This window comes from Salmo salar, chromosome ssa11 (assembly GCF_905237065.1).
Source record: "Salmo salar chromosome ssa11, Ssal_v3.1, whole genome shotgun sequence".
In the NCBI taxonomy this organism is placed as follows: domain Eukaryota; kingdom Metazoa; phylum Chordata; class Actinopteri; order Salmoniformes; family Salmonidae; genus Salmo; species Salmo salar.
The window spans coordinates 91898363-91916654 of record NC_059452.1 but is presented as its reverse complement, the minus strand read 5'-3'; the positions used below and the strand labels follow the sequence as shown (position 1 = coordinate 91916654).

Below are 18292 nucleotides of genomic sequence, written 5' to 3'. Positions count from 1 at the left end.
AAGGCGCGTCGCTGGAGACCTCGGGCTGATGCGCGTCGCTGGAGACCTTGAGCTGATGCGCGTCGCTGGAGACCTCGAGCTGAAGCGCGACTCTGGAAGATCCGGACTGGAGGGCGACTCTGGAAGCTCCGGACTGGAGGGCGACTCTGGAAGCTCCGGACTGGAGGGCGACTCTGGAAGCTCCGGACTGGAGGGCGACTCTGGCTGTGCCGGTTCCGGACTGAAGGGCGACTCTGGCTGCGCCGGTTCCGGACTGAAGGGCGACTCTGGCTGCGCCGGTTCTGGACTGTAGGGCGTCTCTGTCGGCTCCAGACTGTGGGCCGTCTCTGTCGGCTCCAGACTGTGGGCCGTCTCTGTCGGCTCCAGACTGTGGGCCGTCTCTGTTGGCTCCGGACTGTGGGCCGTCTCTGTCGGCTCCGGACTGTGGGCCGTCTTTGCAGGCTCTGGACTGTAGGACGTCGCCGGACGCACTGGACGGAGAACTGTCGCCGGAAGCTCTAGACGGGGCACTGTCGCAGGAAGCTCTAGACGGGGCACTGTTGCCGGAAGCTCTAGATGGGGCACTGTCGCCTGAAGCTCTAGACGGGGCACTGTCGCCGGAAGCTCTAGACGGGGAACTGTCGCCGGAAGCTCTGGATGGGGTACTGTTGTCGGAAGCTCTGGACGGGGTACTGTCGTCGGAAGCTCTGGACGGGGTACTGTTGTCGGAAGCTCTGGACTGGAGCTGTGCACTGGAGGCCTGGTGCGTGGTGCTGGTTTTGGAGACGCCAGACTGGAGACACGCTCCTCAGGGGTAGTGCGAGGAGCGGGAACAGGGTACACCGGGCCATGGGTAAGCACTGGAGGTCTGGAGCGCACCTCCTGCACAACCCGTCCTGGTTGGATGATGATAGTGGCCCTGCATGAGCGGAGTGCTGGCACAGGGCGAACTGGGCTGTGCAGAGGCCTGATGGTTGCCGTGCGTAGAGCAGGCGTAGGAGGCGCACTGGTGGCCAGATGCGCTGCGCAGGCATCCTCCTTCCAGGCTGGATGTCCACTCTAGCACGGCACTTGCGAGGAGCTGGGATCGCTCACACCGGACTGTGCGTGTGCATGGGCGAGATCGTGTGCACTTCCGCAAACTCCGGCGCTCTCCACTCCATATGCTCCCCATAATAAGCACGGGGAGTTGGCTTAGGGCTCACCCTTGGCCCAGCCAAACTACCCGTGTGCCCCCCCCAAAAAAATGATTGGGGGTGCCTCTCGTGCTTCCTTCGTTGGGCCCGCTCTTCGCTCCACTTTCGCCGTTCCTCCCTCGCTGCCTCCACCTGTTTCCATGGCAGGGTCTTGTCCCCTGCCATTACCTCCTCCCATGTCCAAGATGTCCTCCACTCCCTTCTCTCCCTGGCCCAGGATCCTTGCTCCTCCTGGGCCGCTGCTTGGTCCGTTGGTGGTGGGAAGTTCTGTAACGGTCGTGGTATTGAGTAGACCAAGGCGCAGCGGGTTGAGTGCTCATTTTAAACTTTTATTAGAACACTTAATAACAAAACAAGAAAAACGAAAGAACGCACAGTATTGCAGGCTAAACACAGCAGTGCAAAAACAACTTCCCAAAAACCCCTGACAACACAAAACAAATACACCCCTGCCACGCCCTGACCAAACTACAATAACAAATAACCCCTTATACTGGTCAGGACGTGACAACTCTCTTTTTAAGCCTTATCAATAGTGAAATTATTACTTGCATATTGACAACGTTTGGCATGTCCATGGCTCAGACATGGCGGACATAATGTAATTTACAGTAGGCCTGGCTCCTACTGTATGTCAGGGCGAATGCTATGTTTAACAATATATTTCGATATTGAAGCCATGCAATTAGGCTTCTTACAATGCAGACTGCAGCTCTGACGTCACATAATTTTATGTGACGTCAGAGCTGCAGTCCGTCCACACTAGTCGCTGCTCAACTCCATCGTAAATCATGGAGTTGAGTTTAGCCAGTTAGTTAAAATAGAGCTCTAGATTGAATACTGACAGGCCTCATCATTCTGCTCATTCTGACCCAATCTGTTGAATAAGGCACTTCTATGACGAGCCAGACTTGCTCGAAGACAAATAACAGTTATTTATGTGGTCCTGGGTTGAGTGGTCTAAAGAACAGACAATAGTAAAGATAACACACCCAGATAGGCTAGAGAGTAAACCAGGATACGACAAGGACCAGACCCTGTTAGGAGGAAGGACAGCCAGACCTCAGAAAGAACAGAGCTTACTAGAGGAGACAACATCAGAAGAAAAAACTGAGAAACACAGGGTGATGTAGCAGCACAGAAAAGGGGGATTGGCTAAAGGGATTTACGCTTGTGGGGGTCAGAGGTGAGGAGGGGTTGGAGTTAAGATGAGAGATTAAGCTGGGGCCTGTGTGAAAGGTTAAAGACATCCTCCAGTGATTTTTGAAGTTTTCCTGTTGAAAAGCGATATCCCAAGTATAAATACAGTAATATAGTTTCAGTTTAATTTCAAGTTATATTAGTTGTATGTACAGGATACACATGGTATACACCGTCAAATGAAATGCTTACTTGCAGGTAAAGTAAAAGGCTCAGTAGAATAGTATAAACATTTTAGCATAAGCAGTGGTGCAACTTTCACTGGGGACAGTGAAAGCTGTATTTTTGTCTCCCCCATTTTATCATTGGAATGTGATACAAAACGAGGCAACAGTGGTCTTTAGGGATCATGCGGATGCCTCCAAGCTGTCGGGTAGGCTGTTTGGAGTGTTTACCCAACTGGATAAAAATTTTTATTTAATTATGCCCCCCACACTTCTAAAACCAAAGTTGCGCCCCTGGGCATAAGTATAATACAGGAAGGCACAATTTATAGTCCAATATTTACATATTTTAGGGAAGGGGGGATTGGGGAACAAGTTTTTAATTGTGCAGTATTTAGCAATCATAATAAGAGTCTGGTATCAGCAGTTGTGTTTTTTGTGTAGCATGAAGATTCTGTAAGTGTGTGTGTGTGTGGATGTGTTTATGTTTGTGTGTGTGTGTATGTGTGTGGATGGGTTTATGTCTGTGTGGGTGTGTGTGTGTGTATGTGTGTGGATGTGTTTATGTCTGTGTGGGTGTGTGTGTGTGTGGATGTGTTTATGTCTGTGTGGGTGTGTGTGTGTGGATGTGTGTGGATGTGTGTGGATGTGTTTATGTCTGTATGTGTGTGTGTGTGTGTGTATGTGTGTGTGTGTGGATGTGTTTATGTCTGTGTGGGTGTGTGTGTGGATGTGTGTGGATGTGTTTATGTCTGTGTGGGTGTGTGTGTGTGTGTGGATGTGTTTATGTCTGTGTGGGTGTGTGTGTGTGTGTGTGTGTATGTGTGTGGATGTGTTTATGTCTGTGTGGGTGTGTGTGTGTGTGTATGTGTGTGGATGTGTTTATGTCTGTATGGGTGTGTGTGTGTGTGTGTGGATGTGTTTATGTCTGTGTGGGTTGTGTGTGTGTGTGTGTGTGTGTGTGTGTGTGTGTGTGTGGATGTGTTTATGTCTGTATGGGTGTGTGTGTGGATGTGTTTATGTCTGTGTGGGTGTGTGTGTGTGTGTGTGTGTGTGTGTATGTGTGTGGATGTGTTTATGTCTGTGTGGGTGTGTGTGTGTGTGAATGTGTTTATGTCTGTATGGGTGTGTGTGTGTGTGTGTGTGTGTGTGGATGTGTTTATGTCTGTGTGTGTGTGTGTGTGTGTGTATGTGTTTATGTCTGTGTGGGTGTGTGTGGATGTGTTTATGTCTGTGTGGGTGTGTGTGTGTGTATGGGTGTGGATGTGTTTATGTCTGTGTGGGTGTGTGTGTGGATGTGTTTATGTCTGTGTGGGTGTGTGTGTGTGTGTGGATGTGTTTATGTCTGTGTGGGTGTGTGTGTGAATGTTTTATGTCTGTGTGGGTGTGTGTGTGTGTGTGTGTGGATGTGTTTATGTCTGTGTGGGTGTGTATGTGTGTGGATGTGTTTATGTCTGTGTGGGTGTGGATTTGCCTTACACAGGAAGCGGCGCAGGTCCTAATCCAGGCACTTGTCATCTCCCGTCTGGATTACTGCATCTCCCTGTTGGCGGGGCTCCCTGCCTGTGCCATTAAATCCCTACAACTCATCCAGAACGCCGCAGCCCGTCTGGTTTTCAACCTTCCCAAGTTCTCTCACGTCACCCCGCTCCTCCGCACACTCCACTGGCTTCCAGTTGAAGCTCGCATCTGCTACAAGACCATGGTGCTTGCCTACGGAGCTGTGAGGGGAACGGCACCTCCGTACCTTCAGGCTCTGATCAGTCCCTACACCCAAACAAGGGCACTGCGTTCATCCACCTCTGGCCTGCTGGCCCCCCTACCTCTGCGGAAGCACAGTTCCCGCTCAGCCCAGTCAAAACTGTTCACTGCTCTGGCACCCCAATGGTGGAACAAGCTCCCTCACGACGCCAGGACAGCGGAGTCAATCACCACCTTCCGGAGACACCTGAAACCCCACCTCTTTAAGGAATACCTGGGATAGGATTAAGTAATCCTTCTAACCACCCCCCCCAAAAAAAAAGATATAGATGTACTATTGTAAAGTGGTTGTTCCACTGGATATCATAAGGTGAATGCACCAATTTGTAAGTCGCTCTGGATAAGAGCGTCTGCTAAATGACGTAAATGTAAATGTGTGTGGATGTGTTTATGTTTGTGTGTGTGTGTGTGTATGTGTGTGTATGTGTTTGTCTGTGTGTGTGTGTGTGTGTGTGTGTGTGTGTGTGTGTGTGTGTGTGTGTGTGTGTGTGTGTGTGTGTGTGTGTGTGTGTGTGTGTGTGTGTGTGTGTGTGTCTGTGTCTGTGTCTGTGTGGGTGTGTATGTGTGTGGAAGTGTTTATGTCTGTGTGGGTGTGTGTGTGTGTGTGGATGTGTTTATGCCTGTGTGGGTGTGTATGTTTGTGAATGTGTTTATGTGAATGCACCAAAATGTGAATGCACCAATTTGTAAGTCGCTCTGGATAAGAGCGTCTGCTAAATGACGTAAATGTAAATGTAAATGTGTGTGGATGTGTTTATGTTTGTGTGTGTGTATGTGTTTGTCTGTGTGTGTGTGTGTGTGTGTGTGTGTGTGTGTGTGTGTGTGTGTGTGTGTGTGTGTGTGTGTGTGTGTGTGTGTGTGTGTGTGTGTGTGTGTGTGTGTGTGTGTGTGTATGAATGAGTAATGTGTTAAGGTGCTAAGTACACACACTAAAGAATCAAATGTTTTGAGCACAATAATGTAGGGTGTTCAAGGAGTTGGTTTGATGGGAAGTTATGATGTCATCGACCTCCCCCCTTGCTTGAGGAACAACAGAGGATCAATAGAGAACAAAAGAGGAAACCCCCCCCACTTGTGCTGTCATGATTTACCTGGACCACTTATTGAGATGTCCCTTTTGTTAAGTAAATCTGGTGTTAGATGTGGTGTAAAGGAGAATGGCCCAAACAGTGTTTAGCATCCCCAGTGGCTCTGCAAGCGCAGCGAGGATATTCTCTGGCCTGCTCTCCAGGCACCATCGCATGAGCCTGAAGACACAGACTCTGGCCAAACTTGTGTTTCTGAAAGGGAATTCAAAGGCACTGAAGACTGAGGCATTTTTAGGTACATTTTTATTCAATTCTAAGTCACAGTCTATATGAATAGTTTATTGACTATTCTGCTTTAATTCAAAAAAATGTTGTTTAAATGCTGAGAGCTTATTGTTCCTGCGAGCCTGGTGTGTCACACTTGCAAATGCTTCACAATGTATTTATTTGTAGGCTATTACCTTAAAATAATAGGCTAATAATATAGCCTAAATAATACATTTTCATTAGGCTACCTGTCTTGCTCCTGACCTATTTACTGTGTGTGTTTATATCCGCTATAATATGACTATTTGAATTGATGAGGGCTTCATACATTCACCTTATCAAGTTGTTTATTAAAATACTTTTCATTCAAATCATATGGTTTAGTTTCAATACGTCCAAACCAAATAGTAGGTCCAGGTCGTCACAATAACAGATGGGTGTTGGCTAAAATGATGAGGTTGATTTTAATGAATTCATTCAATGAGCTGCAGTTTTTTTCTTCCTGTGAGAAAAGAGCAGTTGGAAAGGACATGGAGTGCTGGAGCGGTGAGCGATGAGCGGTGAGCGGGATTTCCAACCACTCAACTCTGCTCACATACTCTGCATCCTGCCCAACTTCAATCTTTGGAGGTCAAATGTCAGAGGTAAGATCATTTGGAGGTCAGATGCAAGAGGTAAGATCATTTGGAGCTCAGATGTTCTCTCTGAATGAGGTTTGATTACCTATACAATGAAGGTGCAGAGCCCTGTGAAATGCTGTCATGGGATCAGAGAGTTCAGCTGGAGTTGTCAGTCATGAAGTGGAATTAAAAGGTGAAGAAGGAGTGAAGAAATCCCCTTGTCTAACAGTTTGGTGAGAATTAAGAGCAGCAGTGGGACCCTGGCCAAGCTCATCCTTTAAACAGAACACACCTTGATAAGAAAGTTATGAGGTCATCACAGGCACTCAGCTATAGACCATGGCCACATTTACAGACACACACACATAAATATATCACGTCATATAACTCCTCTCACCTAAAGTCATTGATTCTGACTCTTTTTAGATTTTTCTTGGAATAACTCTAGTGTTTTCCCATTCACTACTCCCCTGTTCCCAGAAGAGCCAGAGGGGCCTAGAAGCCTGTGGCTTGAGTTTCAGCACAGGGCAGACCTGGGAGGGGGAGGCAGGGTATGTGTGGCAGGACAGCCTAGTCTCATAGACTAGACATAACATAGTAAATGTAAATCCGGGACACCAAATTACTATGTTAGGTTTGGTATGTTTACCTAAGACAAGATTACTTAAGGCAAAAACAAAAGTACGGTGATTGGTGGGAGTATAACCCAAACATCTAGCAACCCAAAGATTGCGTGGTCGTATCTCATCACAGACAACTTTAGCATTTTAGCTAATTAGCAACTTTGCAACTATTTACTACTTTTTAGCTCATTTGTAACTACTTAGCATATTAGCTAACCCTTCCCCTAACTTTAACCCTTTAACCTAACTCCTAAACCTAACCTTAATCCATAACCCTAACCCCTAGCCTAGCTAACGTTAGCAAATTTGTAACATATCATATGAATTGTAATTCATAACACATCATACTAATTGGAGAGTCCCAGATTTACATTTACTATGTTACTTCTACCCTTGAGTCCAGGTTGTGCAGGAAGGCCCCTTTTTTTCCTCCTCAGATGGTGGGGGAATATCTTGCAACATGGGAGAGATAAAGGGACAGGGGACAAGATGGGATGGCGTGGATGTGTGGACAGGGGGAAAGATGGATAGAGGAAGTTATTGACAGACAAGGGGGATGAGGGATATGTGATGGTGACTATATAAACACAAACGTAAGCTTGAGTAAAGACTGATTGTGGACACAAGACAGACTGGTTGACAGAGAGATGGATGGACATACTTATAATTGAATAGATAAAACTAAATGTTGTAACGTTAGTCTCCAACTACCAAGAGGTACTTTCCTTAGAGTCTGAAGAAGATGTCTATATGGAATGATTGTTATAAAGTAAGCAGACACAGTTCTTAACAACCTCCACTATATACACAGACTCTCTCACACGCACATACACACCTGTCTTTCTGCTCTGTCTCTCCCTAGGCCCCCACCACCCTGCCTCCACACTTGAGTGCACACAGGAATGTAAGGGGAATGACACAATCCTTTAAGTGCTGAAACCTGATTGGCCCAGTCTTTTATCTCTTCAACAACAGCCCTAATGGATAGGCATTCAGATAGGGGTTAAAGGTCACGCAGACAGACACTAGGAACCAGAGCTAGCTCACTACCCATCTATCTCTCACACACACCCACTCACACACAGACACACACACTCATATGCACGCACACCGCCTGGGACTGCCTATGTTGAAAATATCCAATTATAAAACCATTTCAAACTGGGACTCTCCAACTCTTTTGTTTGCGAGGGGATTTAACAGCAGGACTGAATGGCAGATTTCTACAGCAACCCCCAATAAATGTTGATTTGGTTCGAAGTGTGGGTCTGGAGAGGGCATTTATTGTTTTACATTGGGGGAAGGGTCAGAGGTCAGTGGGCTTGGAGGGGTCATCCTCTCATTGTTTATTTGCAGCACATGAAAGCCTCTGTGACACACTTCCTCTGAAACAGCAGAGTGCAGGGCACAGGAGGGCCATGGGACCTGGGACTGACTCAGCAACAACACAGATAATAGAAGCACATACATTATCTTTAATGCTTTGAAAAACCCAACACCCAGATGAAGATTATAGTCTGTGTGAGGAAGTCAATAAATCAATCAAATGTATTTATAAAGCGCTTTTTAAATCAGCAGATGTTCTATACAGAAACCCAGCCTAAAACACCAAACAGCAAGCAATGCAGATGTAGAAGAACAGTGGCTAGGAAAAACTCCCTAGAAAACGAAGAAGAATCATAGAGAGGAACCAGGCTCTGAGGGGTGGTCAGTCCTCTTCTGGCTGTACTGGGTAGAGAGGAACCAGGCTCTGAGGGGTGGTCAGTCCTCTTCTGGCTGTACTGGGTAGAGAGGAACCAGGCTCTGAGGGGTGGTCAGTCCTCTTCTGGCTGTACTGGGTAGAGAGGAACCAGGCTCTGAGGGGTGGTCAGTCCTCTTCTGGCTGTACTGGGTAGAGAGGAACCAGGCTCTGAGGGGTGGTCAGTCCTCTTCTGGCTGTACTGGGTAGAGAGGAACCAGGCTCTGAGGGGTGGTCAGTCCTCTTCTGGCTGTACTGGGTAGAGAGGAACCAGGCTCTGAGGGGTGGTCAGTCCTCTTCTGGCTGTACTGGGTAGAGAGGAACCAGGCTCTGAGGGGTGGTCAGTCCTCTTCTGGCTGTACTGGGTAGAGAGGAACCAGGCTCTGAGGGGTGGTCAGTCCTCTTCTGGCTGTACTGGGTAGAGAGGAACCAGGCTCTGAGGGGTGGTCAGTCCTCTTCTGGCTGTACTGGGTAGAGAGGAACCAGGCTCTGAGGGGTGGCCAGTCTCTTCTGGCTGTACTGGGTAGAGAGGAACCAGGCTCTGAGGGGTGGTCAGTCCTCTTCTGGCTGTACTGGGTAGAGAGGAACCAGGCTCTGAGGGGCGGTCAGTCCTCTTCTGGCTGTGCCAGATGGAAATTATAAGAGTACATGGCCATTAAGGCCAAAATGTTCTTATATGCCTCAAGATGACCAGCAGGGTCAAATAATATTCACAGTGGTTGTAGAGGGTGCAACATGTCAGTGCCTCAAGAGTAAATGTCAGTTGGCTTTTCAATGCCAAGCATTCAGAGGTCGAGACAGCAGGTGCGGTAGAGAGAGAGAGACAGAGACAGAGAGAGAGAGTCAGAAAACACAGTCTGTGGTGAGCTCTCTGTGGGCTGCTCTGAGATGGGGCAGTGGACGTGCTGTTAACAGGGTAGTTAGTAGCAGGGTGAGAGCAGAGCACCACTCCGGAGGACTAAGGGCTGAGAACACACAGGAGAGGGTCAGAGAACAGAGTCAAGGACAAGCTGAGAGGTCTCTGGGGTACGGGTTGTCCCTCTGAAGGAAGGAGCAGGAGAGAGAGGAATGTCCGTGAGGGAGATAAACTGAAATGGGTGAGGGTTGGGGGGGGTGTAGGCTCAATTCCCAAACCACAACCCCCCTCCCACTCCCTCACTGTGGAGGTCACAATATCTGTGGGGAGGAATGTTTGAAACAAGAGCTGCCAAAGAAACGGATCACCTTAAAACGATTACAGGAATATGGATAATATACTGAAGTTGGCTGTGTATATGTGTGAATGTGTGTGTGTACTCCATTTTTGGGGTGCTTCACTTAGTATGCATGAGAGTGTGTGGGCTTACTTGTGTTTCACTTTGTATGTGTGTGTGTGTGTGTGTGTGTGTGTGTGTGTGTGTGTGTGTGTGTGTGTGTGTGTGTGTGTGTGTGTGTGTGTGTGTGTGTGTGTGTGTGTGTGTGCATTAATGTGTGTGCATTTGAGAACTCTAAAGGGAGTGTGTAATGTGTGTGTTATAACAAGCTCAGTTGCCTGTTAAATGAGGAGCAGGAGTCCTAGGTGATAAACACTGGTGTGTCTTTATTGGGACTGAATACACATTACACACAGAAAGGATGGGGGAATCAAAACATACTTATCTACACAATATTTTAAAAGGCAACTTTATAAAAGATAGGTCCCTGTTTTCATAACAGATCCTCAATGTGAAGACCACTTACCCACAATCCTTTAGTGAACAAGGAAGCACACAATCTCCCCAAACATAAACATGTGAAACTGGTGGCATCTGAAGGGACTTTGAATGGTAGATCTAACTGTATCACCCTGGGAGGGCTTTCCGCTTTATAGAAAAGGCATTTTGATTTCAATTCACATGGAAGATCAAATGGCACTCGAGCAAGACGGAAACACACCACCAATAATATCAACCAAGTAATGAGAGGCCAGACTGATGTCTGTCCAGGTCAAGTCGTCCAATTAGAAAATACTTAAGCAGTGTTCTCTTGGTCTCGTTGACCACGGTCAGGGACCTCCTTCAGTCTGAGTGTGTGGAAGTGAGCTGCCCAGTCCAGCAGCAACAGGAAGTGGAAATGCCCAGCCAGCCATACCCCAAGAGAAACACAGGAAGTACTGCAGCTTCTGAGAGGAGCAGAGGTGTAGTCAGACAGAGATCTCTATCTCGGACTAAAAAACCCAACTTCTCTGTTCAATCCTGCTCTCCTCCCACACAGCTGACCCAGGAGAGTCATGCACAGTCACTGAGGAAGATGAGGAGAGGAATGCTTGTATGACTACAGTCTGTTCTGGTCTAAATGCCTACATTACCCATAACACCTGAGGAAAGGCAAGGCATTTTGAAACCAAAGGAAAACGTGATCCATCCGATAAGAGTCCAAACACACATTTTCCAGTCCATTGAAAGAGCTGTTATCACATCATCGTATAATCCACATGGATGAATAATCCAAGACACAACATTTGTGAAAGTGTCACCATGTTGCAGTAGCGTAGTCCGCTACTGGCTAGTTCATATTCTTCATCATGAAATACACCAATAGAAAAGCTGTAGTCCTTAGGTTGGCGTTGATCTGTGCTTCCACTGGTATCACCAGTGTGTTTAGGACCACAGGTAAACATTGAAGCAGTGAAGCAGAGGAGTAGTGAGGGTGAACTGGCCAGTGAGCCAGTCTCCCACCAGACCCCAGCACCAGGCCTGACTGACCGCTCGGTGGTCAATAAGGACAGGTTGAACAGGTTGTAGGAAGGTCATCTATTATAAGTTCGTATTGAGGCTCTGTCACTACACTGATGGACTTCATGTCTAAGAACGGACTGGTGCCAGGGTGAGGAACTGCGTGGGTGCAGAACCACAGGGTGCTGGATAGGTCCATGGGTGTGTGATGTTCTGTGTGGTGTGTGCGTGCTGGTGTCTGTGTTGGGTCAAGGGTCAAGGTGAGTTGTGCAGGGGTTAGAAGCGTATGGTTCCAGGGCTCTTGGTCATGGTCAGAGTCTGGATGCTAGACAGGATCTTCCTCTGATGTCCAGCCAGGATCACTCCCAGACGCAGCAGGTCCCTGAGGAGAAGGACATACTGTTAGATAAACAGACAGACAGACAGACAGACTGACGCATAGGCAGACAGACAGACAGACAGACTGACTGACGCATAGGCAGACAGACAGACAGACAGACAGACAGACAGACAGACAGACAGACAGACAGACAGACAGACAGACAGACAGACAGACAGACAGACGCATAGGCAGACAGACAGACAGACAGACAGACACAGACAGACAGACAGACAGACAGACAGACTGATAGGCAGACAGACAGACAGACAGACAGACAGACAGACAGACAGACAGACAGACAGACAGACAGACAGACAGACAGACAGACAGACAGACAGACAGACAGACAGACAGACAGACAGACAGACAGACAGACAGACAGACAGACAGACAGACAGACAGACAGACAGACAGACAGACAGACAGCTACATTGTTGTAGGTGTGAACTCACTCAGCAGTGATCTGGGCCAACAGGTCTACAGAGGTGAATCCAGCCTGGAGGAAGCTGTCCTCGTAGCGCTCCATCTTGATGGCCCTCAGCCACTCCCCCACGGAGCCACACGCTGAGGGGGCCGGGGGGGCCCGCTGGTCCAGCAGGGGGTGGGAGGGCCTGGGGACAGGGGACACACACAGAGACACGTCACACACACACCAGGGGCCTCACAGGCAGGTCTACGGAGTAGGGGCGGGATCTAAGGCTGCATAAGTGACAGGCAACAACAATGGCTGCTGGAGGGGAGGGGGCATGGGCCAGGCTGTGAGTGACAGGTCAGTATTTGGGGAGGGAGAGGGGGAGAGGATAGGCACAGCTAGAGCCTGACAGGTCACAGCAGGACATAGGAGCAGGACAGAGGAGAGACAGTAGACTGTCTCTTTGAAAGACAGGACTGTATTCTAGGAATGAAGTAGTGGAGACTGGGGCTCTATTAGGGGACAGGACATACAGTACTCCAGCTGGTTAGACAGTCATTTCCCTGTCTTTACCTCAGGCTTTGTGTTTAAACCCACACAACCTTCTCTGACTCTCCACACACCCACCACACCCAGCCCTCTCGCCTATAGCTCTGTACCCACTCACCCTGCACCCTCCTGGGCCATGATCTTGAGCGAGGCAGGGTTGCGGATCAGCTTGTCCAGGGCGCTGACGATGGCGGCAAAGCGAGGGCGGGCCGAGCGCTCCTTCTGCCAACAGTCCAGCATCAGCTGGTGGAGGTGGGTGGGGCAGTCAGGGGGTGGGGGTAGGCGGTAGTCCTGCTCTATGGCGTTGATCACGTCCTGGTTACTCATGTCCCAGTAGGGCCTCTCTCCGAATGACATGACCTCCCACATGACGATGCCGTAGCTCCAGGCGTCGGAGGCTGAGGTGAACTTCCTGAAGGCGATGGCCTCTGGGGCGGTCCAGCGGATAGGGATCTTACCACCCTGATAGAAGACAGGAGTCAACAACCACACACCATGACCATATATAGTCAACAACCACACACCATGACCATATATAGTCAACAACCACACACCAGGACCATATATAGTCAACAACCACACACCAGGACCATATATAGTCAACAACCACACACCATGACCATATATAGTCAACAACCACACACCATGACCATATATAGTCAACAACCACACACCAGGACCATATATAGTCAACAACCACACACCATGACCATATATAGTCAACAACCACACACCAGGACCATATATAGTCAACAACCACACACCATGACCATATATAGTCAACAACCACACACCATGACCATATATAGTCAACAACCACACACCATGACCATATATAGTCAACAACCACACACCATGACCATATATAGTCAACAACCACACACCATGACCATATATAGTCAACAACCACACACCAGGACCATATATAGTCAACAACCACACACCAGGACCATATATAGTCAACAACCACACACCAGGACCATATATAGTCAACAACCACACACCATGACCATATATAGTCAACAACCACACACCAGGACCATATATAGTCAACAACCACACACCATGACCGTATATAGTCAACAACCACACACCAGGACCGTATATAGTCAACAACCACACACCAGGACCATATATAGTCAACAACCACACACCATGACCATATATAGTCAACAACCACACACCAGGACCATATATAGTCAACAACCACACACCAGGACCATATATAGTCAACAACCACACACCATGACCATATATAGTCAACAACCACACGCCAGGACCATATAGAGTCAACAACCACACGCCATGACCATATATAGTCAACAACCACACACCATGACCATCTGTAGTCAACAACCACACACCATTACCATATATAGTCAACAACCACACACCATGACCATCTGTAGTCAACAACCACACACCAGGACCATATATAGTCAACAACCACACACCATGACCATCTGTAGTCAACAACCACACACCAGGACCATATATAGTCAACAACCACACACCATGACCATATATAGTCAACAACCACACACCATGACCATCTGTAGTCAACAACCACACACCATGACCATATATAGTCAACAACCACACACCATTACCATATATAGTCAACAACCACACACCAGGACCATATATAGTCAACAACCACACACCATTACCATATATAGTCAACAACCGCACACCATTACCATATATAGTCAACAACCACACACCATTACCATATATAGTCAACAACCACACACCATTACCATCTGTAGTCAACAACCACACACCATGACCATATATAGTCAACAACCACACACCATTACCATATATAGTCAACAACCACACACCATTACCATATATAGTCAACAACCACACACCATTACCATCTGTAGTCAACAACCACACACCATTACCATCTGTAGTCAACAACCACACACCATTACCATCTGTAGTCAACAACCACACACCATTACCATATATAGTCAACAACCACACACCATTACCATATATAGTCAACAACCACACACCATTACCATATATAGTCAACAACCACACACCATTACCATCTGTAGTCAACAACCACACACCATTACCATATGCACACACACACAATGGGAAGAACAGGGTGCAGTAGTCTCACCAGAGAGCTGGTGTAGGTGGGGTCTGAGGAGTTTTCCTGTAGGAAACGGGACAGGCCGAAGTCAGACACCTTACACACCAGGTTACTGTTGACCAGGATGTTGCGGGCGGCCAGGTCTCTGTGGACGTAGCTCATCTCAGACAGGTACTTCATGCCCGACGCGATGCCACGCAGCATGCCCACCAGCTGGATGGGAGTGAACTGACCATCGTTCAACTACAGAGGAGAGACGAAAGAGTTAGAGATCTGGGAGAAACAATTCAATATGTGTGTAAGAGGGATGGGTTGAGGGAGAGTCAGAGACCAGAAGTGACACAGTGAAATAATGACCCATAAGGAAGGGGTTGTGTGTGTGTGTGTGTGTTTGTGTGTGTCTGTGTGTGTTTGTGTGTGTCTGTGTGTGTTTGTGTGTGTCTGTGTGTGTGTGTGTGTGTGTGTCTGTGTGTGTGTGTGTGTGTGTCTGTGTGTGTGTGTGTGTGTGTCTGTGTGTGTTTGTGTGTGTCTGTGTGTGTTTGTGTGTGTCTGTGTGTGTGTATGTGTGTGTGTGTTTGTGTGTGTGTGTGTGTGTCTGTGTGCGTTTCTCTGTGTGTGGAAGGCTCAGAGATGGTATATAGACTGACCCTAAGGAAGGAGTCAAGCGCTCCGTTCTCCATGAACTCAGTGAGGATCATGACGGGACAGGAAGCAGTGATGATGCCCTCCAGGTGGATGATGTTGGGGTGCTGGAACTGGCCCATGATGCTAGCCTCCGACAGGAAGTCCCGCCTCTGTTTGTCCGTGTAGCCACTCTTCAGGGTCTTGATGGCCACGTAGTTCTCCTTCTTTCCTGGGACCTTCAGCCTGCCCCGACACACCTCCCCAAACTCCCCTAGAGACAAGCAAGGGAAACATGAGTCAGTACAGTACATAACTGTTAGTACAGCAGCCTATCCACCAGTCTGTTTAATAATATCACAGAGAGATAGCCTATCCACCAGTCTGTTTAATAATATCACAGAGAGACAGCCTATCCACCAGTCTGTTTAATAATATCACAGAGAGACAGCCTATCCACCAGTCTGTTTAATAATATCACAGAGAGACAGCCTATCCACCAGTCTGTTTAATAATATCACAGAGAGACAGCCTATCCACCAGTCTGTTTAATAATATCACAGAGAGACAGCCTATCCACCAGTCTGTTTAATAATATCACAGAGAGACAGCCTATCCACCAGTCTGTTTAATAATATCACAGAGAGACAGCCTATCCACCAGTCTGTTTAATAATATCACAGAGAGACAGCCTATCCACCAGTCTGTTTAATAATATCACAGAGAGACAGCCTATCCACCAGTCTGTTTAATAATATCACAGAGAGACAGCCTATCCACCAGTCTGTTTAATAATATCACAGAGAGACAGCCTATCCACCAGTCTGTTTAATAATATCACAGAGAGACAGCCTATCCACCAGTCTGTTTAATAATATCACAGAGAGACAGCCTATCCACCAGTCTGTTTAATAATATCACAGAGAGACAGCCTATCCACCAGTCTGTTTAATAATATCACAGAGAGACAGCCTATCCACCAGTCTGTTTAATAATATCACAGAGAGACAGCCTATCCACCAGTCTGTTTAATAATATCACAGAGAGACAGCCTATCCACCAGTCTGTTTAATAATATCACAGAGAGACAGCCTATCCACCAGTCTGTTTAATAATATCACAGAGAGACAGCCTATCCACCAGTCTGTTTAATAATATCACAGAGAGACAGCCTATCCACCAGTCTGTTTAATAATATCACAGAGAGACAGCCTATCCACCAGTCTGTTTAATAATATCACAGAGAGACAGCCTATCCACCAGTCTGTTTAATAATATCACAGAGAGACAGCCTATCCACCAGTCTGTTTAATAATATCACAGAGAGACAGCCTATCCACCAGTCTGTTTAATAATATCACAGAGAGACAGCCTATCCACCAGTCTGTTTAATAATATCACAGAGAGACAGCCTATCCACCAGTCTGTTTAATAATATCACAGAGAGACAGCCTATCCACCAGTCTGTTTAATAATATCACAGAGAGACAGCCTATCCACCAGTCTGTTTAATAATATCACAGAGACAGCCTATCCATCAGTCTGTTTAATAATATCACAGAGAGACAGCCTATCCACCAGTCTGTTTAATAATATCACAGAGAGACAGCCTATCCACCAGTCTGTTTAATAATATCACAGAGAGACAGCCTATCCACCAGTCTGTTTAATAATATCACAGAGAGACAGCCTATCCACCAGTCTGTTTAATAATATCACAGAGAGACAGCCTATCCACCGGTCTGTTTAATAATATCACAGAGACAGCCTATCCACCAGTCTGTTTAATAATATCACAGAGAGACAGCCTATCCACCAGTCTGTTTAATAATATCACAGAGAGACAGCCTATCCACCAGTCTGTTTAATAATATCACAGAGAGACAGCCTATCCACCAGTCTGTTTAATAATATCACAGAGAGACAGCCTATCCACCAGTCTGTTTAATAATATCACAGAGAGACAGCCTATCCACCAGTCTGTTTAATAATATCACAGAGAGACAGCCTATCCACCAGTCTGTTTAATAATATCACAGAGAGACAGCCTATCCACCAGTCTGCTTAATAATATCACAGAGAGACAGCCTATCCACCAGTCTGTTTAATAATATCACAGAGAGACAGCCTATCCACCAGTCTGTTTAATAATATCACAGAGAGACAGCCTATCCACCAGTCTGTTTAATAATATCACAGAGAGACAGCCTATCCACCAGTCTGTTTAATAATATCACAGAGAGACAGCCTATCCACCAGTCTGTTTAATAATATCACAGAGAGACAGCCTATCCACCAGTCTGTTTAATAATATCACAGAGAGACAGCCTATCCACCAGTCTGTTTAATAATATCACAGAGAGACAGCCTATCCACCAGTCTGTTTAATAATATCACAGAGAGACAGCCTATCCACCAGTCTGTTTAATAATATCACAGAGAGACAGCCTATCCACCAGTCTGTTTAATAATATCACAGAGAGACAGCCTATCCACCAGTCTGTTTAATAATATCACAGAGAGACAGCCTATCCACCAGTCTGTTTAATAATATCACAGAGAGACAGCCTATCCACCAGTCTGTTTAATAATATCACAGAGAGACAGCCTATCCACCAGTCTGTTTAATAATATCACAGAGAGACAGCCTATCCACCAGTCTGTTTAATAATATCACAGAGAGACAGCCTATCCACCAGTCTGTTTAATAATATCACAGAGAGACAGCCTATCCACCAGTCTGTTTAATAATATCACAGAGAGACAGCCTATCCACCAGTCTGTTTAATAATATCACAGAGAGACAGCCTATCCACCAGTCTGTTTAATAATATCACAGAGAGACAGCCTATCCACCAGTCTGTTTAATAATATCACAGAGAGACAGCCTATCCACCAGTCTGTTTAATAATATCACAGAGAGACAGCCTATCCACCAGTCTGTTTAAT

General features: G+C 46.9%; 1 protein-coding gene across 1 annotated transcript in view; it reads right to left on the bottom strand.

Moving 5' to 3' along the window:
- Nucleotides 1-10135: 10135 nt before the first annotated feature.
- Nucleotides 10136-18292, bottom strand: part of LOC106563426 (ephrin type-B receptor 4a-like) — a 69756-nt gene continuing 61599 nt past the window's right edge. Inside the window, 5 exon segments of the mRNA XM_045690068.1 lie at nucleotides 10136-11651; nucleotides 12104-12262; nucleotides 12731-13074; nucleotides 14750-14965; nucleotides 15370-15617. Coding sequence (XP_045546024.1) covers nucleotides 11546-11651; nucleotides 12104-12262; nucleotides 12731-13074; nucleotides 14750-14965; nucleotides 15370-15617 — 1073 coding nt within the window. The 3' untranslated portion in view covers nucleotides 10136-11545.